The sequence below is a fragment of the Mycteria americana genome, chromosome 14, assembly GCF_035582795.1.
Source record: "Mycteria americana isolate JAX WOST 10 ecotype Jacksonville Zoo and Gardens chromosome 14, USCA_MyAme_1.0, whole genome shotgun sequence".
Classification (NCBI taxonomy): domain Eukaryota; kingdom Metazoa; phylum Chordata; class Aves; order Ciconiiformes; family Ciconiidae; genus Mycteria; species Mycteria americana.
Window position 1 is genome coordinate 3,636,626 of NC_134378.1, and position 22,020 is coordinate 3,658,645.

General features: G+C 50.9%; 1 protein-coding gene across 1 annotated transcript in view; it reads right to left on the reverse strand.

The window, feature by feature from the left end:
• Positions 1-7,389: 7,389 nt before the first annotated feature.
• The window catches only part of TOX2 (TOX high mobility group box family member 2), a 156,470-nt gene continuing 141,839 nt past the window's right edge, over positions 7,390-22,020 (reverse strand). Inside the window, exons 6-9 of the mRNA XM_075517433.1 lie at positions 19,095-19,175; positions 16,731-17,138; positions 14,453-14,583; positions 7,390-8,477 (exon numbers count right to left, since the gene is read on the reverse strand). Coding sequence (XP_075373548.1) covers positions 8,441-8,477; positions 14,453-14,583; positions 16,731-17,138; positions 19,095-19,175 — 657 coding nt within the window. The 3' untranslated portion in view covers positions 7,390-8,440. The remainder of the gene's footprint in view (positions 8,478-14,452; positions 14,584-16,730; positions 17,139-19,094; positions 19,176-22,020) is intronic.

Sequence of the window (22,020 nt, forward strand, 5' to 3'; positions counted from 1 at the left end):
CCAGCTGCCACATTCCTGCTGCCAGCGCCGCACGGAGCACGGAGGATGGAGCATGTTGCACGGAGCCATTGGAGCATGTTGCTCCAACGTTGGAGCAACATTGCGTTGCAGGCAGCAACATTGTGTTGCAGGCAGCATCCGTGTTGCAGGCAGCACGGAGCACGGAGGGCTGTTGCACGAAGCCGGCTGCAGTAGAGACGGGCCTGAAAGCCCGCGTGGCTCCCTCCAGCCAGCCGCCCTTGCTCTCTCTGGCTCCCATCAGGTGTAGGGTGCAAGCAGCGGTCCTGGTGTTCTCCGTGGGACTGAAGTGCGGGTTTGAATCAGGGATGGAGGGAGCCATATCCCCCCGACATGACTACGGTGAGACACGACCAGCCCGTGGGTGGTCAGGAGGGAATCTAGAGGGGAATCGCCATTTCTGCCTAGGTGTTTCTCAGAGACCAACAGGCCTTATGATTTTCTGCTATTTGTCACCAATAGGTGGCATTTCTTTGTTTCCCCCTTTGTCGGGAGCCACAGGAGGGGTTGAGGAGCAGAACGACCCCAGTAGCGGAGCAGCTGAACGGCGTCCCGGTGGCGCGGGTGCCGCGGGGCAGGGATGCTCAGCCGTGGGGCGGATGGGTGTAAGAAGAGGACGAGGACCCAGGGTCCCAGAAGACCCTCTAGGAGCGATGCATCTCAGGCTCTGTAGTCTGACTGTTTTTCTGCTGTTAAACTGCCACCAGACTGGCGGTGCCTCTAACGGGTGGGCTTGTTCTGCTCATTTCCTCTGGCTAATCCTGCCAACCGCCTCAGACCTCCGGATTTCGATTAGTGGGGTATTGCTGCCTTGCCTGCGGATCTCTGTGCCAGAGCCGGGTGCCTGCACTCTCCGTCTGCCTCCCCTTCACAAGCACCAGCCCCACGGGAGACGGGCGGCACAAGGCACGCACGCGTGGCCTCTCTCAGCTTTGCAGAAGACACTGACCTATAGTTTTTATCCCACCAAAAGTAACTGTCATTTTATAGTCATAACTACCTCCTGTAACCAAAAATTCAACTGGAAAGCAATGAAACATCCATTAATTACATACTGAAGAGCTGTAAAAGTGTTACTCTTTCCCACAGACTTGCAGTGCAAGCGGCTTCATTCATAATAAAATTTTAATGTGATTACAGGCCAAGGAATTGCATTCTGCCACTGAGACCGAGTGCCGTCAGTGACTTAAGGCAGCCGCAGGTGCCTGACCTGGCTGACCTTAAAAGCAAGGCCATGGGGAGAAACAGCCCTGCAGCATCTCCTGGTCCTTGCTCCTGTCTCTGGGCAGGGCTCCTGGGAGCTGAGGGATGGGGACGTGCCAAGTGACTGGGGGGATGTTCAGGATCCCACCAAGGGAGGTATTCGTCCCCTGTGATCCCTCTCCGTGGGTGAGTTTGCAGTTGGTGCTGGAGCGACAGATGGGTCAGAGCGCAACACGGCCGCTCTCAGACCCCACACACCATCAGGCCATGATGCAAATGGGCCAGGGCTTGGTCTTTCCTTGCGTTGCCTTCTCATTTATCCCCATCCTAAAGCTGGTCTAGGTGTCTCTAGCCATCGTGGCCACAACCACTGCAGAGCCATGGTGGCAGAGGTGTGGTGCCGGTGGCTGGACGGTGGAGCGGGCTGGGGGCCCTCTGGGCCAGGAGCTGTGGGAATGGGGACTCCGAGTTGCGATACGGTGAGGGAGTCAGGACAGGAGGGAAGCGGGGGGTCTGCTCTGGCAGAGGCATGAAGACCTTAAGGACCTTGGCAAGGAGAGGGCTTGGGGACTTTGAGACCCAAGGCTTTCCGTGCCAAGGGGGTATGGGATGGCGAGCAGCGTCTGCCCACCTCCCACGGGGTCCTGGCTGGGAGGAGGCAGAAGAGCACACCCCCCCCCAGCAACTCCTCACAGCTCTAGGAAATCTGAGCATCCCACTCAGGCAAATAAGGAGCAATAGGTAATGCACTACCTAGGGAAATGAAACAAAATCCTGGGCAGAGACTCCCTGGTGGGTTCCCAGCCTTTTGCTGCCTTGGAGCCATGATGGGAGCATAAACACGGGCAGAAAAGCAAAGCAGCGTCTTGGCAGGAGCCTCGGAGGTGCTGGGACAGAGAGGCTGAGTACTGCTGAGCAACAAGTCATTCCGCTGCACAAATACCTGCAGACGAGCTCACTGGTATCATCTGCCAGAACACCCACCTCGTAAGTTCTGCATTATTTGACCTTCTGTCCCCACAAATAATAATGGCAGAGCAACAGAAAGCTCTCTAATGTGCTTGCAGTGTAATAAAGTAACCCCACTAGGAATAAAAACTACAGCAATTACTGTGCCAGGTATTATGCTGATTTATCAAATTGCAGTTGAAAGTCAAGAAGAGTTGAGGATACAGCGATAAAACATCTGATCTCAAATCTGACTCTAAATTACCCTTCTGGCCAGCACAGTATTTCATCTAGAAGAATTGTTATTCCTCTCAACTCTCTTCTTCAAAACTCATTGTTCAAACCAATAATTTTGCAGTCCTTGTGTACTGGAGTAAGTAGGTTGCCTGCACTCTGCACTGTGTGATTAGCTGCTAAGGTGATGCCGAGTATTTTGGACCGGGGCACACAAACCTCCCACTGCAGGTGGAGCACATGAAATGGAAGCAAACTGACTGTGGTTCATCACCGCAAGACACAGTCTCTCTTTTGGGCCCTTCTGTCCTCAGAAACACGGCAAAGATGCATCATGTCATGTTTGCTTGACGGGTAGAGCCTTTCCATCACCCGGTGACAGCAGGGGGCAGAGGGCTGGCAAAGCGCAGCAGGTCCTGCCCATGAGGCTCATATCCCAGCTACCTCGGCCACTTGCACCGTGCAGCGAGGACCCCATCGACCCCCCGCCTGTGCCAACGGGCTGGGTCATGACATAGGTGGAAGTATTTGACGGCGGCCACCACCTCTGTGAAGCACAGGTATGTGTGGGGCGGTGAGCTGGAGGTGCTGAGCAGCCGACGCTGGGTCCGACACACCACCTCTTTGCCTGGTTGCACGGCACTGCTGAGCCTGAGCTCGGGGTCCCAGCGCTGTACGCGGGGGCTGTGCCAGCAGCTGGGTCCCAGGGCCGTTGTACGTGTCCTTCACCACAGACGTGCTCTAGGTCTGACCGCTCCGCTTCCAGCAGAAGCACAGCGAGGACCACCGCTCTTACCACCAGCACCACACAGCAGCCCTAACCCTGGTGGGACCTTTGGGGAACGGGGACGTTTGCCGAGGTGCAAAGCTGCCCTCGGTGGAGGACCAGGACCTCACTGGGGCTGGCACAAGACTGCTGCTCCTAGCGCGTGCCGCTGTTGTCAGGGTCCTGGGGTTTGTCAAATGAAGTCCTTTCCTTTGATCCTTCTTGCGTAAAGTTTTCAATATTGCTTGTCAGGACTGTTTTCCCTTCCGTTCCATCATCTTAATAATAATAACACAGACGTAACAAAGAGGAACTGTCCTCCCAGCGCTGTCGGGGCATTTGTGGCCATGGCCCTGCGCTGTGGGCGCAGCTCGCGGTGGTGCCTAAGGCGAAACCGCAGGCAAAGAACAGGCCCTTTCTGCACACCACCGGCCCATGGGACACCCCGGGCGTGCGGGAGGCTGTGTTCTGGTGGGGTGGCGGGATGCTGGTGGGTATCCCTGTTTCCGTGTGAGCCGGGCATCGCCGTCCGGAGGCAGCCCATCCCATCCCGACCAGGGCTGCGTGGGCTAGCCCGGAGGGCTGAGTCCCTGCGCTCGAAGGGTTAACGCCACTGAGATGCCGCTGATGAGATTCGTTAAACTCCCCATTACATCCTACAGCGCTACTAATTACATCTTCATAAGCCAAAGTCAATTAGCCAGGTCTCTCCCTGCCCGTGCCTCTCGGCTTCCCCGCCATCGTTAGCCCGACGCCTGGGAACGCCTGCCTGGGTCCTGCCTCCCCTGCGGCACGGCGGAGCGTCTGCCCGGCGAGCCCCCTGCCCCCCGCGGCTCCGGAGCCTTTCGGGGATGTCGCTGGTGCTTATTGACTGGAAGTGGAAGTGCCGCGGCTCGTCCTGCCCGGGAGCACGACCTCCGCAATTGCAACTGCTCGGGCGGCAGGAGAGGAGGTGGGGGGAGCCAGTATCCTTCTTCAAATATGGAAAAAATTACCACAACAAGGAAAGCAATAAATTCTTCCCTATGTTCAAAAGCAAGGGATTTGCTTTGTAGGGAGAGAGATTTAGGTTATCTGCCTGGAATTTAAAGGTTTTTAAAGGGAGGTTAGGCACACAGGGAGGGTTTAGGAAGAGCTGACCCTGCCCTGAGGTGCAAGGGGCGATCGGATGGCTTCTTGAGACCCAGCTACCACATTTTCTACTAATGTTAACAATAGACCAAGGACTCAGACCAAGGAGAGGCTCACCCGGCCACACCATTGCTGCCCGGCCCATTGCCCCGGGTGCTCGCCCTCCCCTGCCCGCGGGGCCGGGGCTGAACCCGTTAGCGGAGATTGGATGCATTTCATGAGCCAGCTGTGGTGGTGGATGGGAGGCTCGGCTACCAGTTGCTTCCCTGGAGCAATTCCATGTCCGCGACAAATAGCCAGCAGCTGGAATACCGTTTAAGCTCAGCTGCCATCATGCAAATTTAGAGATTAGTAGGGATTAAAGTGGTCTGGAACGTCTCACAGTTTCTCATGAATGCCCCGGGCTCTATAATAGCCAACCGCCCTCCGTCCCCGAGGCGGCTCCTGCATCGCCGCGCACGGAGCTCGGTCACTGTGCCCTGCACGGCTGCCCCATGGCAGCCACCAGCACTTTGCCATCGCCTGCCCGCAGACAAGCAGAGGCAGCCCACAGTAATGTTGGTAGGCTGGCTAGAAAGTGGTTAAAAGCATGGGTATTGCTTTGCACTGTCAATCCTAAATTGGCGAGGTCACCTTGCCACCAAGGAGACCTTCTCGGTGGAGGCTTTTGAATGGCTTCAAAACCACCGTCACCGCGACACAAAGATGATGCAGCTGGGGGCTGCCTGCTGGGGTGCAGGTCCACGGGGCTGCTGGGCATCGTGGATGGGCACCTTCCTTCAGAAAAGGCAAAGCACAGGGCCCCGGTGTAGTGTGATGCTTCCATTGAAGACCTCTTCCAGCTCTCCTCCCAGGGCTGGAAATAGCTTCCCTGTGATTTCAAAGTCTCAAGGCCACTTACCTGCTACACACAAAAAAATTAACATTTCAGAAACTCTCCCTGGAATAAGTCCTGTCTCCTTGCTTTGATAACTCAGGGAAGGTTTTCATTTTAATGTCCTATTTCCCCCCCTATTTTAATAATTGCGTATTTGGAAGAAATCTCCTGGCTCTGATATTGCAGAGTAATTATCTGCTCACCACTAGCTAGCCAAGCTGGGCTGAGATGTTCTTGCTCGTGCTGCTCCTCAGGAAGTCTTATTATGCTCCTCGTTTTATTTTCAAATGGCTCAAGACTACAGATCTAAAAGGGGAGCTTCATGGCCTTATGCTGTCCACCAGCGAGGAAGAGTCCCACATTTATGGCTTTATCCAGCAGCTCTCCTCACTTGCCCATCTCCACGGCTGTTGGGCTGTGTTGGTGAGATTTTGTTGTGCTTATACCAGAAGAAAAAATAGAGTCACCATGGTCAATGGGACAAGGACCAGGCACTTTTTCTGTTTATACTTGCAGAGAGCAGGAAGCCTGGGGTTAAAAGTGTAACTGCTCTAATGAAAGTTGATTCACAGAGTTACATCTTGATTTCACGTCTCTCTCTCATGCCGAGAAAGCAAATGTTCTCAGCAGAGAGGACTGCCACTCAGTCGCCTTGCAATAACACTGTGATGGCCTCAGAAGCGGAGGAGAACATAGATTTTATGTCAGGCTGATTGCAGAAGCAGTTTGTGACCTGCCTGGATTTCTGCAAGCCTCTGCGGGGTCCCGCAGCTCCAGGGACTTGCTGTCCCTTGCCATGGTGCCGTTATCTCCACCTCTCCTGGCATCCAGGGTGGTCTGCTGGGGACTGCTTGGTCCAAACCCGCCATGCCCCAAACCACCCCTCCAGCTCAGATCTTCCTCATTGCCCCATCCAGAGCAGGCAGCTTCTGGGTGGGATTTTGGGGTGGGTCTTGTTTGATGCACCAGCGGGGTGCGTGGGATGATGCTACAGCAGCTGTCAACTAGAGGACACAGCAGGACAACTCCCACCACATGTTCCTTGCCCTGTCCAGTGGCCTGTGGGCCAGCAAGAGCTGGGGCCTGCTATTCTAACGGGGACTTACTGCAATAGGCACAGGGCATGGCAGCAAGGTTTTGTAGCATATGTAAAACCATTAGGTGATGAAAACGACCATTTACCTCATCAAGAAACCCCTTAACTCTGCAGGGTGAGCTCTTCCCTGGTTTATTAAAATGGTCTGAAAACTTAAAAAAGTTATTTCAAGTCATTGGAGAAGATAAATGTTAAGGCCACTTTCATCATAGACAGGTAGCAGTGGGGAAAGACAGCATCTTAGCTGTGGCATTTGGACCTGAATGAGACCTGATGCCCCAAATTGCGTGAGAAACACAGCCATGCCCCAGCTTCCCATGTTTCCATTTAAACGCACACTGGAAGAAATTGGGCCTTATCTAAATGACAGTAACTTGTGTGGTAGTGACACAATGTGGTGAGACTCCTGTGGCCAAGCTATGTCTACAAATGCGCTTAAAACGGTACATTAATTAACGGGTTTCCTCCAGGCAGGTGGCCCAGGGTGTGAAATTTCACATCGTGTTATTTTTTATGCATTTGAATTTTCCATCCTTGCTATGGAAGGATGGAAATGCCGGTTCCATCCTTATGCCATTTGAATTTTCCATCTTTTTCGTGTCCTTCTCATCCACACTTCCCAGGAAAAGTTGGAAATGGGGCTCTTGTGGGCATCTGCCGGCAGCCACCAGGCAGCTTGGTGACCCCCATGTCTGTGAGGACTTTTTCTGTCTGCTCAAGGGTTGGCAGAAGGGAGGAGGGTCGACAGAGCTGGGGCACGGGATAGCTTTGTAAGCAAATGCATAGGGCAACACGTTACTGCTTGAGAAAGGAAAGGACCCTCTGGGGAGCGTAAAGTTGGCATTTTCCAAGAAAATGAAAGAAAAATCCTTGTCATCTGCCAGTGCTCAGTGGTAGCTTTCGTTGCTGGGGGTGGTCGCAGATATATTTAATTAAGTAGTATTGGCCCAGAGCAAGGGGGGAGAAAGAGAAAGCCGGTGAGAACGTGATGGGAGAGGAGCGAGGGATGGGAAAGCTGAGGAGGACAAGGACAGGACATGCCAGGGTGTGCCCCCCGAATAAGGAGAGACTGGATCAGTTCTGCTTTTCATATGTTTTATTATAAAGAAAGGTAAGATAAGCATTGTGAACCGAATGTGCCAGGTGCTGCGAAGGCAGCACTGTCAAACAAAATAAAAAATAAAAAAACCCAAAAATGCACCTTATGAGAAACTGTAATTATGCTCTCTAATTTTTCATAAATAGACAAAAATCATTGTCAGCAATTTTTAAATAGATGGACATATGGCAGAAAAAATATAATAATGCCATACAACATGGATATAAATTGTCCATTTCTTGCTGTACAAATAATAGAAACAAGTTTGGCAGGCTTTTTTGTTGTTTTTTTATACACATCTCCCTTCTATGTATAACTAAAAAATGTGCTACAATTAATATAAAATGCTTTTACTATAAAGTAAACTACTAATTTTTTTCACAAAAAAATCTTAAAGATGTCTTTAGCACAGCTCTAAAACACTTAGTAAACTACTTACAACTATCCAACAAATTATATTTTCATGATCTTTTTCACATTTTTCCTCTCGTATTTTGCCTTCTGTTCTCTCCCCCCACCTACCTAGCAATAGTTTTTATTTATTTTTTGTATTTTTTTCGCCAGACATCCAAGGCCTTTGCATGTACAATATTCACACAAACTTCACATTTTCTTGCACAAAGTTTAGTGCTGTTAGCAAGTCAAAAGAGTGCATCCTCCTACTGAGCTGGCCTAATGCTGTAGGACACCAGACCTGGGCCTATGCTGCGTCTAAAAGCAGTTCACTAGGAAAATAGTCTGTAGCTAAGCTGATGGCAAGCAGAAAAATGGTGTCCTTAGGGTTTTTTTTTTTTTGTTGGTTTTCTGTTTATTTATTTTATTTTTTTATTATTTTTTTTTTTTGTTCTTCACGATTTATGAGGTTTTGGGCTTCCACGGAAAGTAGACTTTAGAGTTCAAAAATAATAAAAGAAAACTGCTCTTAGAGCCTGGAAACGAAGCCAGCGACGAGGTGCAGTGGTAGCTCTCTCGTCTGTACGACTTGCTCGGTGCCTCTCCGGGTAGTCTGTAAGATAGACCCTCTCAAGCGTCCTTCGTCTGAGCCTCCTCGAAAAGAGATGTGGAGGTTTAGGTGAGGTAGAGTGCCTTGTCCCTTGGCAGCATGCTGTAAGAGAAACGAGAGGCAGAAGGTGAGACGGGCAGGGAAACCGCCGGGAAGTCGCCTGGAGGAGCTGAAATCAGCATTTGCACACTCGGTCGCACACCCGTTTTCAGCCGTGCCGTGGTTTTTATGGCACGCCATAATGCAAAACTCAAAGTGATCTGCACCGAGGGACGGGTGTGCAGAGATGAACCCAGCAGAAGGCGCTTAAGAGTAAGAGCCTGGTGCAATTTTAGTTCTTCCTGAATTTTAACAATAAGGGCTAAGACATAAATTCCTTCCTGTGGCTTAATTTTTGCTCTTGCTGGGGCTGCAGGGGAGGGCCAACTCTGGATTTCCCTGCAGAGCACACCGGCGTGATGCTGGTACCAGCTCCACCATCATGCTGTGGAGCACGGTGCCTGGAATCAGCCCCTGGGCCACCGGCCTCCTTCATCACACACTGTGCTTAGGCTAAGCCATGGAGATTTAGAAAATGTACGCTCGCTTTTGGATAAAACGTGTCATTCTGACACAGCCTAAGGAGTAGGGGGGTCTCAAAAATATGGCTGAGGGACTTATGCCTGAAGATGCTTGCGGGTGTCCAGGAGTTTCTACATAAGTTTCATGGCTGAAGAGCATGGGAGCAGGAGACACCATCTGCTCGATGCCTCTCTCCTCCTCTCCCCAAAGAAGTACAACTGGAAAAATTAATAATCAGGAAGTGAAGGGAAAAAAATCTTTGAGACGGCAGGATTAGCCGGTCTTTCCCGGGGGTCTGATGAAGACAGCAGGAGGTACAAGGAACCCAAGGAAGACTGCAGCGCTGCCTTACTCGCAGGAGCCTACCCGGGAGGGCTGGTGGGACAGCAGCCAGGTTGTGCGCTCTGTACATCCCTGGCCCACCAGATCTTGAACTGATCACGTTACTGAAGCAGTGACTTTGGTTTCAAGAGATCCAGGGGTGTCCTGGAGAGGGAAGCCGGCTTACACAACCGAGACACCCCACGTGTGGACAGCTCTCCAGCAAGGTGCGCAGAAAGGCATCACCGCTCCCTTCCCTGCCTGTAGGACCCAGTGCTTCAACCCTCCGCGTGGGCTGGCTGGCACTTTTAACTTGCCATCAACAGCGTCCTACGAGGGAGCCCAGATGCTCTTTTTTTGGGGACGTAGTAGAGAGAGGAGTGGCTGAAGTACACGTCCCCTGGCTGACGTCCTGTGTGGGTTTTGCTCTGAAATCCAGGCATTTTAACGGGTTTTATCATCTACACAGACCTGGTGGAAAGATTGTTGGCTCCGTAAAGACATCCTGGCCTTAAAAGGCGGTGAAGAACATTACAAAACTTTGGGAGATGCCTGTGTGGGTGTGCTTATGAGTGGAATAATAGGGAAATAGCAGACAGCAAGGTAATGATGTTGTTGATAGAGCTGTCTTCTGATAGAGTGCAGAAGAGTCTGCACTTTGTTAATCTCCACATTTTATAATCTGCATTTAAAATGCAGAGTCTTCCCTACTGCACTCAGCAAAGATTTAATGTCACTGAGCAGCAGTGAGGTATTCCAGTACTAAAACTTCATTAATTTTACAAAATATGCTACAGAACATTTCCCAGTTCATTACAAAGTATCACCATAAATAATTGAATCCAGACTAAGTGCATTTGTGATGGTTTATCCTTGCCTTTTTACAGTGTTTGCTCATTTAGTTTCTGATTTGGAAAACTCCTCCATTTGGAGAGGATCACTTCATTGTTAGCAGGAATTAGTGAGGCTGTAAGTGTCCAGATGAAGTGTCTGTACACGGCTTTGTGTGTCTGGACAAGACATAACTGAGAGCGTCCCGTCTTTTAGCCCAAAGGAGAGTGGCAAGAGGGGAGAAAAGTTGCTAAATGATGGTACCCAAAAAGAACCTAATCTGTGCCTTGTAGAGCCTTCCTTGGGTAGGAAGGCTCTACAGAGGGACCTGGGCAGGCTGGATCGATGGGCCGAGGCCAGTGGTATGAGGTTCAACAAGGCCAAGTGCCAGGTCCTGCACTTGGGCCACAGCAACCCCATGCAAGGCTACAGGCTTGGGGAAGAGTGGCTGGAAAGCTGCCTGGCAGAGAAGGACCTGGGGGTGTTGGTTGACAGCCGCCTGAATATGAGCCGGCAGTGTGCCCAGGTGGCCAAGAAGAACAACAGCATCCTGGCTTGTATCAGAAATAGCGTGGCCAGCAGGAGTAGGGCAGTGATTGTGCCCCTGTACTCGGCACTGGTGAGGCCGCACCTCGAATGCTGTGTTCAGTGTTGGGCCCCTCACTCCAAGAGAGACATGGAGGGGCTGGAGCGTGTCCAGAGAAGGGCAACGGAGCTGGGGAAGGGTCTGGAGCACAAGGCTGATGGGGAGCGGCTGAGGGACCTGGGGTTGTTCAGCCTGGAGAAAAGGAGGCTGAGGGGAGACCTCATCGCTCTCTACAACTGCCTGAAAGGAGGCTGTAGAAAGGTGGGGTCGGTCTCTTCTCCCAGGTAACAAGTGATAGGACAAGAGGAAATGGCCTCAAGTTGCGCCAGGGGAGGTTTAGACTGGATATTAGGAAATTTTTCTTCACTGAAAGGGTTATCAAGCATTGGAACAGGCTGCCCAGGGCAGTGGTTGAGTCGCCATCCCTGGAGGTATTTAAAGGATGTTTGGATGAGGTGCTTAGAGACATGGTGTAGTGGTGGTCTTGGTAGTATTAGGTTTACGGTTGGACTTGATGATCTTAAAGGTCTTTTCCAACCTGTATGATTCTGTGATTCTGTGAAATGAGAGGAAGGACACAGAAAGATGAATCCTGTTCAGTGTTATCACCAAAATACCTGAATGCTAGGAGACAAATGTAAAGAAACCCCTGAAGACAGCTTTGGTATGGAGGGAGTTGTAATCAGAAGCCAGGGCAGAAAAAACAAGTGAGGTGCCTGGAGGAATTAAGAAAGATTTGCAAGTGATTGTAAACCAAGCTGCACCCTTGATAGAGGTGAGCTAGGTCCTTGGAGAAAGTCACTGCAAAACACAGGTATTCAGTGGGAAAAAGCAAGTGCGAGAATAAGGCTGTCAGGTGAGGGAGACAGGGGACTGTGTAAGTAGTTTGTGATATGATGGCAAAAAGCAATAAAATTGTATGCTGCAGTTGCTCGTGGGAAGCGATGGTCATATACTAAGCAGGAACTGAGAAATGCTACCCGTGTCTTTGCTAGCAATCTAGGACAGCTTGGGCTTAAGCCCAGAAAGAGCTAGGAAAATTGGATGGAAGTCAGTAAGCACAAAACCATTAAGAATGGGGAGAGCATGAGCTAAGAAACATTTAAAGCTCGCTCTCTAACACGGTGATTTATGAATCAAGGAGTGTCTGCTCACAGGATCCTAGAATTGGAGGGGCATAAGGGAAGAAGCGTCATCTGCCACTGACAGACTGGGGAAAAAAACCCCTACAGCAGTTCCCTTATTAGATGGAGAAGGACAGAGAGGAAGACAACCTTGTTAGTTTTTCAGAAGTTGTCTGGATGACAAACACAAAAGAAAATGTAGGACTGGGAGGTTGTACCCCAGCTAACACAGTGCCAGCACATGTTGGAAGCTAAAGAAATATCAAGGTCAGACATGAAATAAAAATCCTAACCCCGAGCGCAAGACAGGACCGCCTGTGTGCTGGGGAGGTTGGTACGATCCTCTCCTTCAGGAATCTGGGACTCTACAGCTGAGCCACGTCACAACAGAAAATAATCCTTTTTCTTTCCAGCCAGTTACTGATTTTGCTCCTCAGAGTGCTGCTTTAATTGCAATTAAGCTGAATGCAGTTTTGAGGTTGAAATGGGCAATTACATGATCCAGAGACTTCCCGATTATACCTAAAACTGCACTGATGAATCAAACCCAACGAGATCTGCCTCCCCTTTATTGCTGCTTTGCCTAAGTCCTGCTGATTGCGGGGCCATTCAGGCACACAGCTCACCCTGCATCTCTCGCCCAGCTCGGGGCGAGGTGACGCGGAGCAGCCCAAGGGTGACTTTGAACATTGCTTGCAAATTAGGGCAAAGGACATTGGAGAAAGCAGTACAGACAGGAAGATGACGAGAACCAGATCACCTCTCTTCTCGACATGAGTGTAACCTTGGGGCAGACCGGGGCTGCAGTCCTACAAACGTCTGTGGATGCTACCGGCAATGCAGAGCATGCACTTAGGCAGCACGTAGCAGGGGCTAGCAGGAGCAGGAGGGGATGGCACTGCTGACGCACCAGGCTTTACCATAACATGAGAACAAGCCAGCTTTGGGAGCTGGGCTGCCAGCAGCTCGTGCGTCTCTAGCCATGGGAGATGGGCTCCTTCCTTAACAGAGACGACAACATTTTTCGGTGCGCTAAGCGCTCTGCACTACTGATCTATATCCATCTGAGTGCATTGCTATAATCTACTCTAATAATTATCTGGAAGTCTCTGCATAATCTGTCTGGTTTTAGAATGGTTTTTTTCCAGGAAGCTGCGATAAACCCATGAAATTCGATATTTCTGCTGTGACAAAGGCATGAAATGCATGAGCTTTGATCATGAATTGCATGGGCCCTCCGCTTACAATACGGCACTCCAGCCAGATGTCACAGAGCTTGTTTTAGCAACACAAAACTCAGTCCTGACTACTACGGGAGCGTTCCACCTGTTTCTCGAGTGCCCTGAGTTTTCTGCATGGGGCCCGGGCAGTGGGATTTGCAGAAGGGTTTTCCCAGCTGATCCCCTAAGTAGCAATGCCTGTTTCTCGGGGGGCTGATTTCTGCGGGAGCTGCCTCTGCTCAGCACCTCTGGAAACTGGGATCCCTGTGCCATAACCCTCCAAGCATCTTTAGCATTTTGTCCACAGCATCTAACGTGACTTTTATCATCAAGTCCCAAACAGGTTCCTTCTTTCAGGTTGTCTGCAGAGGGACCACACAAAGGTCGCTGGCAGAGCCCAGAACAATCCACGTAGCTGAGCACCCTCAGGCAGGCAGACAGCAGCGATATTCTAATGGCTCACCAACTTATTTATTTCCCTGAAAGAAATAAATGTCTGTACAGTCTGTGCCCAGCCCAGCAATTGTAAGTGCACTGCTGGCACAGACAGGAGCTGTGCTCTGAAAAGGCTGGGAGCTTGCTATTATCTCCAGTGAAAGCACTGTGTTCCAGTACTTCAAGCAAATCAAACAATACTCAGAAGCTACCAAGCCTCCCTCCCTACCTGCTCTCCCAGCAAACCACGTTCCTGTCTTACAGAGCACAATAGCAGTCTCCAAACTATTATTGCTGAGCCAAGAGCAGTGGATTAGGCAGAGGTTGGAAACGGCTTTCACACCCTTGCTGTTCCCCACCTTTGAGACTATCCTGATGTTTTTATTTACTGGGGAATTTGAGCAGACCTTCATGCCGGCACGTTCATGCCAGAGCTTGTAGGGCGTAAGGGGGAAGACCTGTGCGGAAGACGGTGGCCTTTTCCTGCAAGGTGCAGGGGACCGGAGCATTGTGCGGCTCTTGGGAGGATGAGGCTTTGCACCCTATTGTGGTTAAACCCCAGGACCGATAAGGGACCCATTGCTAGAGACAACCAGAGGAGGTTTGGCCTCAGCAATAAGGACAATCGCTTTAGGAACAGAAGGACGTTGCTTATGGACATGGCCACCCTCAAACCTCCAGAGACTCTGCTTGGGAGACTGGGCTTCCCTGTCCTGCTCTAAAGGAAACATGCCAAACTCAGCTATTGCTAACGGGAAGGAAACACAAAAAAAGGAAACCTCTTCATGTCCAATGGAGGATTTATCTGTGATTTTTAAGCTATCTGCTTCCGTAGCATCACTTCAGGGAGCCTATAGAGAAGAGGAGACCTTGAACTTCATTGACCATAATTAACCTCCCAACTTGCTGTACATTTTAGGGCAGATCCTCAGCTGTTGTACACTGTCACAGTTCAGATAATAGAAAGTGCATTAGCAATGTGCTGTTTTGTCTACTGGCCTGCAGTGGTTAATCCCACACTCTCTGCTGGGGTAGTCGTTGTCCCACTCAGTGCTTCCTGGAGGGTTTGATGCACCAGGCGAACGGGGTCCAACACTGTTTTGAAACTCAGACGAAATATGTGAGAAGTCCTGCAGGGTGGAAGGGAAAGGAAGGGTTACAGGAGTATATACAGCAGGAGAAACAGCAGATCTAATAACACTGCATAAACACGTTTACATGCATTGCCCCAAAAATGCGGCAGTGCAGAGTGCAGGGGGAGCCCCAGCGACAGCAGCGGGTCCAAGCCCAGGACCCAAACCCACGGCGGTGGGACCTTGCGGAGCGCGAGTTGTTGCAAGTAGGTGTCAACGCAGCAACATCTGTTTTACATCCCCCTTCCCCTGTTTTACATCCCCCTTCCCCCCTCTTGTTTTTCAGGACCTCCCTCCCCGGGGGTGGTGAACGGCTGCAGAAGACGCATGGCCATGAAAGCCTTTGCATCAGCACGCTGGCAATCAACATTTTTCCACTTCAAGTGCAGCTCCCTTTGCAGTAATGCGTTACCCCATCATAACGTACAGTGACAAGGTAAGGAACATCCACACGCGCAACGCTCTCTCCATCAGCTGTCACTGCTGGCAATGCAACAAGGATGCTGCAGGACTGTTTTATCGGAAAAGTCATTAGCTTTCCCGATTTTTTGGGGTTGGCTTAATTAAGTAACATTAGGCAATGTATATAAACAAGAGTCAGGGTAGTTACCTGACTGAGAACATGATTTTCTCCAAAACATCCAAATTAGGGCAGTGGGCTTTTCTTGTTGGGGTTTTTGTTGGTGTTTTTTGTTTTTTACATTTAATTTTTTATTAGCAAACATATGTGGAATGAAGCTTCACAAAATGCTGCCCTCAGCAACAGCAACTACCCCAATTGAAGTGATTATGAGGATCCCCTTTTCTGCGCATTTCTGGACTGTCACCGAATTACAGAAGCCACTTTGCTTATGCAGAGCCCAAGCCCAGTCACCGTGCTGGAGAAGTTACTTGGGGTACCCTGAGCAGGCTGGAAATTACAATTTGACTGAGGATCTGACCTTCCCACATGCGCCGTCTTTTTATTATGGTCAGGGATAACTGTGCTTCCACATCCCTGCTCTCCTTTGGTTTCCTTCCAGTGCAACATCTGTTCCCTAATTAACAATTTCTGTTTCTCAAAGTTAGCCCCAAACTGAATAGGTCACATTATGGGGAAAAAAAGATTTGTTCATTGCTAAAGTACTCCATGAATTTTGTGATATATAGCTAGCAAACATGTGAAACACAGTAATTCAGCCAGCTGGGTGAATACTACAGTTAAAAGTATCATCAAGTAAATGGTAGCAGCTGTGAATTCAGAGCATATGTCCTCCGCTGTGAATAGTTCGTCCAGTTCATATTCCAGATGGAGAAACTCTGGAAACCGCTCCTCTCCTCCTTCATATACTGGTAAGTTCTCTATAAGGTATAGGAAATGTTTTTTGCTATAGCCAATTTTTCCTCCAGATAAATTTTCTTAATCGCACATTTAAAGAGGAGAGACTTTGACCCGGCAGGCTGGCTGCCCAGCGTGGGCTGCTGGGCTGAGCCCGGGCACGGCTCAGGAGGGTTTGCTTCAGCAGGTTTTACACGTTCATAGCACCGGTCTATAGGATTTGCTTTGCTGCTATGCTGTCAGGATAAGCATACATGCAAGCACGCATTGTGTGCTCTCGGCTCTCTGCCACAACAGTGATTTTCTCCTATTGCCAGGCAGTTTTTAGAAAAATACTGATTTTATATTTTGTTTGTGACATTCCCTCTTATCCTTTTTCTCCTCCTTCTGGCAAAACCGCCCCCCAGATCCCTGCTATTATCCCATGCCCTTCCAGCCCCCCCTTCTCTCAGCAATATCACGAGAGGGGTTTCTCACTGACTACCCAACCCGCCCTTTCAGATGACCACGGCTGGGGGACCAGCTGCACAAGGAGCATCCCCAGGGGCATCCCCGATTCCCACACCTTCCCCTGCTGAAAGAGCCTTCATCGCTACATTGCACAAATCTGCCCCATTTGTGGGGGTGCTTGTGCTCCCGGCTCAGCACTCTTGAAAATGTCACCCCCAGACTACGAGATCTGCAGGCTGATGGAGCCCGGAGAAGACTCCCTGGGGACAACATGGACACCCAACACCCCCAAACCACCCAGACACCAGCAGACCCAACGGGAAGCAGGGAAACGGTGCGGTTCGTGCCGCAAACCCGCTCTCGCTCTGGCACCTACCTGCTGCCCGGGAGGCGAGGCGTTCATGGGGGGCTGTACCTGTAGTGCCATGGGGGGGGACAGGAGGGGCTGCTGGGGGACCTGCTGCATGCTGAGGGGCTGGCTGAGGAGGGAGCTCTGCGGGTGGTGCAAGGAGAGCTGCTGGTGGAGGGGGGGGCTGATCTGGAAGGAGGGTGGCGGGGAGGCACTGATGCTGGGCAGCATGGGTTTGGAGGTGAGGGTCCTGGAGAGGCTGGGGTGGGGGTGGCCACGGTAGTTCTGCAGGTCCGACGGGGACAGGAACGAGCCCAGGCCGGGATAGGGCGAGGAAGCCTGCGGCGGCATCGGGTACATGGGCTGCTTGGGGGGGATCATTTTGGAAGGTGGATTGCTCTGGGTACTTTTCGTCTCCCCCTGGTCGGCAGAGCTCTGTGGGAAAACAGAACGGAGGGTGATGAGGAAGGACGGGAGGAAACATCGTTATGTGTCCCGAGACGTCCGTCTGTCCAACCGAGCTACCCGGGCTCCCCGCGGCTCCTGCTCCCCTCCCGCCAGCAGCACGTGCGCTTCCAGCCCTGCGGCTCGCTGGGTGCCTGCAGGCTGGGTGCAGCATCCGCATCCGGGAGACGAAAGTCCAGTAACTCAACTGTGCCTTCGGCAGAGCCTGGAGCACCGGAGGGGCGTTACCCGGCGCAGGGACAAACCGCCCGCCTGCGGCTCGCTCCTTAGGTCCACATAGGTGGGTGACAAAATCACTTTTGCTTCCAATAGAGAGCGAATGGGACTGTAAAAACTCTGCTTTCCTAATCTCGTGCATTCCTGCAGCCCTGGTGGGGTCTGTAACGCACAGGACAATGGTGGCCTCATTTCTGCAGGAAAAAGAGGAGAACAACGGGACATCTTCTGGCTTGGACAATGAGGTTTTTGTCCTGCGATGGGCTCTGTAATGATACTCCAGATCCTTTCTCACCTGGCAGCCAGGATCACACTGTGCTGTGTTTTACTGAAAACAAAGTTGCTCTTCTGCAAAGAATTGGTCACTGGAGAAACTGGGAAAAAATGAAACCACGGAGCGTGGTGGCTCCATGCCTTCCATGCTACCTGCCCCACACTGCTGCTAGGTACATTCAAGGCAAGACACTCAGAGGTTTCCAGAGGGACCAAGAAGAGTTTTTAAACCCCCAAACAGTCCTTTCCATTCCCTTTTTCTGTCCTAGCTGCTGTTCTGTTTACAAGTTAAGACAGCTAACAGTGCTCGTGTCTGTACAGGGGCTTTGAGCCTTTCCGGTCCACCACCACAATCGCATGGATCCTGCAGATGATGGTTGATTTGGGACATTGCATTATTTCCCGTGGCAGTGGAATGCGGTGGTTAGGTACTGAGGGTGCGGTATAGTACCAAGGAGAAGCTCTGAAGGGAAAACAACGTGACACACATACTCACAACCCAAGGGCAGCACATCCCCCTGAGCTGGCAAGCCTACGAGCTCCACAGAAGTCACCCCAAATTCACAGGCAGCGAATGCCTGTGTCCCCTCTCTGAGAGCATGGAGGAGGGCAAGGTGCGAGGTCCCCTGGGATGGGCGTCCATGTTTGGAGGACTGGGATGGGCAGGCACTTGGCCCATCATCGCTGCCCCGATGCAGCACCGGGAGTTCCCCTATGAACTTGAAATCCCCTAAAAGTTCACTATTAGGTGCCGAAATGGACCCTCTGGGTTTTGCCTGACAGCAGTGTGTTAAGCACCTACGTGCTCACACGCTCATCAACCCGCAGTTATGGGTCTTACTCCCTAAAATCCCTGCTCTCGGCTGAGCGTGCAAGGGAGAAGCAGGACCCAGGGTCCTGAGTAGCCGGAACAGCCCAAGTGCCTGGACCAGGGTGCAGGCAGGATGCTGGCACCTGGCCGCTGCCCAGTGCTGGCCGGTGAGCCCAGGGCTGGGGTGTCACCTTCCCCTGGGCCAGTCCCCGGTGTCACCCGTGGTGAGCCTCGTCCTCCTGCCCTCGCCAGCAATCCCTCATTTGCTGCACTCGTGCCCTGAGAGCTGGGCAAGGAACAGTCACTGGCAGCGGGGACAGGCAGCGGGGACCCCTTCGTCCCCAGGCAGGGACAGTCCTCCCCTGCTGTGACACCTGCTGATGAAGACAACCCAAAGCGGGGCCTCGTTTCGGGGTGCTACAGGCAGAAGGCAGCCTGGCACCCACCCTAACCGCGCTGCAGAGCATTTCTTTTAGCTCGTCGGGAAGGTGGCTAACACTGGTACCAGTTCTGATAGCACAGTTACGCCGTGTTTCTTATAAACGTGCTCCTCCCCAGAGGGTGCCGCGAGTTGCACCTGAATTCAGCACTGCCACGTCCAGCGACCGTGCGAGCGCGGGCTGTACCTTAGAGACGAGGCTGGCCCGGTACGCTGCCAGGGCCTTCAGGTACTCCTTCTTTGCGGCTTCCGTTTTCCTCTTGTATGCCTGAAAGGACCAAGCAAGGGATAATAATTAATAAAGCAGAATAGGGTGCTGCCGGGCTCGGCTGCACCCTGCAAAAACGTGTGCATGAAAAATTCATTTCTGCTGGAGAGGAATTTTCCCTAAATCAAGCAAATAAAGCCCCTGGACTGGACCATGCTGGGATTTCTGGAGGCGTCGCAGGCCAGAGCGGTCTGCTGCCTAGGCAGATATTTATGCACTTCTGCTGTAAGAGACGTAGCCTGGTTTGATAGGGTGAACTCCATGAAATCACTTCCCAACAGGAACGGGGGGAGAGTGTGATCCAGGCTCTTGGAAGAGCAAGACAAGAGCCAAAATCCCCAAATGACAGGACTGGCTTAAAAAACGGTGAGACATTCAGCAATCCTAAACTACTCATTCATTTTCTTGGCTTTCCCGTTATTAAGCCTTTAGAGCTCAACACTCTCCAGCTCTTCTCCGCAGCCCTGACAGCTGGGAAAGCCTTTCTCAGCATATAAAAGCTGAGATTTTTGCCTAATCTTATGACTCTGGGAGCTGGGGCTTGCAGGGAAACGGCAAGTATCAGGAGAGTTTGCTACCCCAAGGAAAAAAATAATAAAGCTTTGTAAGAGTGAATTATTGTTTATTCTTCTTCCTTCTCTCCCCTGTAATGAGACACATTTCATGAGTGTTTCTCAGCGCTGGTCCCCTTTCTGCCCAGAGTTTGGTCCTCCATGTATGTAAAATCAATGGCGTAATCCAGCCTGTCTCAAGCAGTGTGAGTCCCCATGGGGCTAAACAGATTAAACTGAGCAAGCGAGAAGAATATTTTAAAACCGAATAAAAATTTCAGCAAAAAGGCAGAAACTTCTGAGAAAAATACCCACCGGTCCTCTCCTCCGCTGGAAACTCAAAGCCCTCCTCAAGCGGCACAGCGCTTGTTGAAAGTTGATTTCAATTAGAACAGATTTGCATACATTTAATTCTGCTTTAAAAACAACGACAGCTTTCAACAATCAGGACGCTGAAGCCTAGTGGGAATATTTAGCTCCTTTCCCCTGCACGTTTCCACGGCCACGGCAGCACCCTCGGCTCCCTTCTAACACTGACCTCCGAAGGGAAAATAGCCTTCTACCGGTTAAACTATCCGGTTATTTGAATTTCACTTTAAAATCAGTACAGATAAATTCTATTAAAAATGGTTTGAAAACCTTATTTTCCTTGCTAAATCAGAGAGATTCCCATAATGAAACATTTTGACTTGACGCACTGGAGGTCTCAGATGGTAATTTTCTGAAACGGAGCATTTTCCCAAGTTTGTCTTTGGCTTTATGGTATTCAGGAAGTATTATATTTGCTCCATTCAGAACAAAATTACATTTCAAAATGTCAGCCTGGAGAAGAGTTTGCCTGTGAAAAGCAACTATTTCTTCAAACTGTATCAGTTCCCCTAATAAAAGCTATTACCTTTCTCGACAATCCTCCCCTCGCTTATGTCCGCAGCCATCGCAGTGACTCCAGCGCTACCGCTACAGCATTTACCGTAAAGCAGAAATGCGGGGGGTCCACCAGCTCTGCTGCTAACAGATGCTCTTAAATGCGGTACCTGATGCCTGCACAGCAATGAAATACAAATTCCCGTGTCTCAGGCTGGTGTAACAGTGGCCATAGCTGGGTGCTGATGTATTGAAAACATAGCTTTTTTTTTTTTTTTTTTTCCCCTCCTCTGTAACAGCAAAATACCAAGAGCGTTTTCGCTTTTTTTTAAATCTGGGACAGTGGAAAATCAAAGTATGCGCAGCTACGCGGAGACGAATTCAATTATTAGGAAGACCTGTCTGGAGAAAAACCTGCGATTTATGGAGAGTGAGAGGGCAGGTAAATGAGACTTCCTTAACCTAAATGCAAATAAATGAATAACCAATAAATTCCGTGCCTATCTTCATCTCCATCACTTGTTTTTTCTGCTACACCCTTTTTTTTTTTTCCACTCTTCATCTGTCCTTGCCTTTTTGAGGCAGCGCCGTGCCTCACTCGTATTTGGAAAGCACTGCCGGGTGCTGTCTGATGCAGCGAGACTGGGAAGGGGCGGCCGAGCAGCACGTCCTCCCGACGGGAGAGGGGATGGCTCCGAGGAGGAGCCTCTGTGCTGCTCGGGCCAGCCCCTGCTCCAGCCCTGGCCACAAGCAGGGCTGCAGAGAAGGGTAAGAGGGCGAGCACGGGCGGTGTTTCCTCTGCTGCTCCTCTGATGCTCCCTCCAGCTCTGGAAGGTTCCTGGTGGGCTACCTGGTTTGTGACCATAGAATCACAGAGGGGTTTAGGTTGGACGGGACCTTCAAAGACCATCCCGTCCAACCCCCGGCCATGGGCAGGGACATCTGCCACCAGAGCGGGTTGCTCAAAGCCCCGTCCAACCTGACCTCGAACATTTCCAATGACGGGGCATCCACAGCTTCTCTGGGCAACCTGTGCCAGTGTCTCACCACCCTCCTTGTAAAAAACCATCCCCAAGGGTCTCCTGCGGGACTTCTGCAGTCCTGCCCTGCACGCGGGGGGCTTTCTGCACCCACACAGTGCTCCGTCACGGACACTGGGCAGCGAAACCGCAGGCTGCCTCCGGGGAAACGCGGCGCTGACGTGGGAAGAGCGGACCCGAACGAAACTTCTCACGAATCCTCTGTGTCAAGGCAGCTCTAGTGCAGTATTTATAACCTTTAAAATTTTAATTTAAACATTGACAAAACCATGTTACTTTCTAATTAAATCCCATTTTCTCCCAGGGATTTTAATTTCAAAGTAATTTATCAGATTTAAGGATCTTCAAAACATTTTGCATGTTTTTCTTTCTAACCTGCCATGCCCGCTG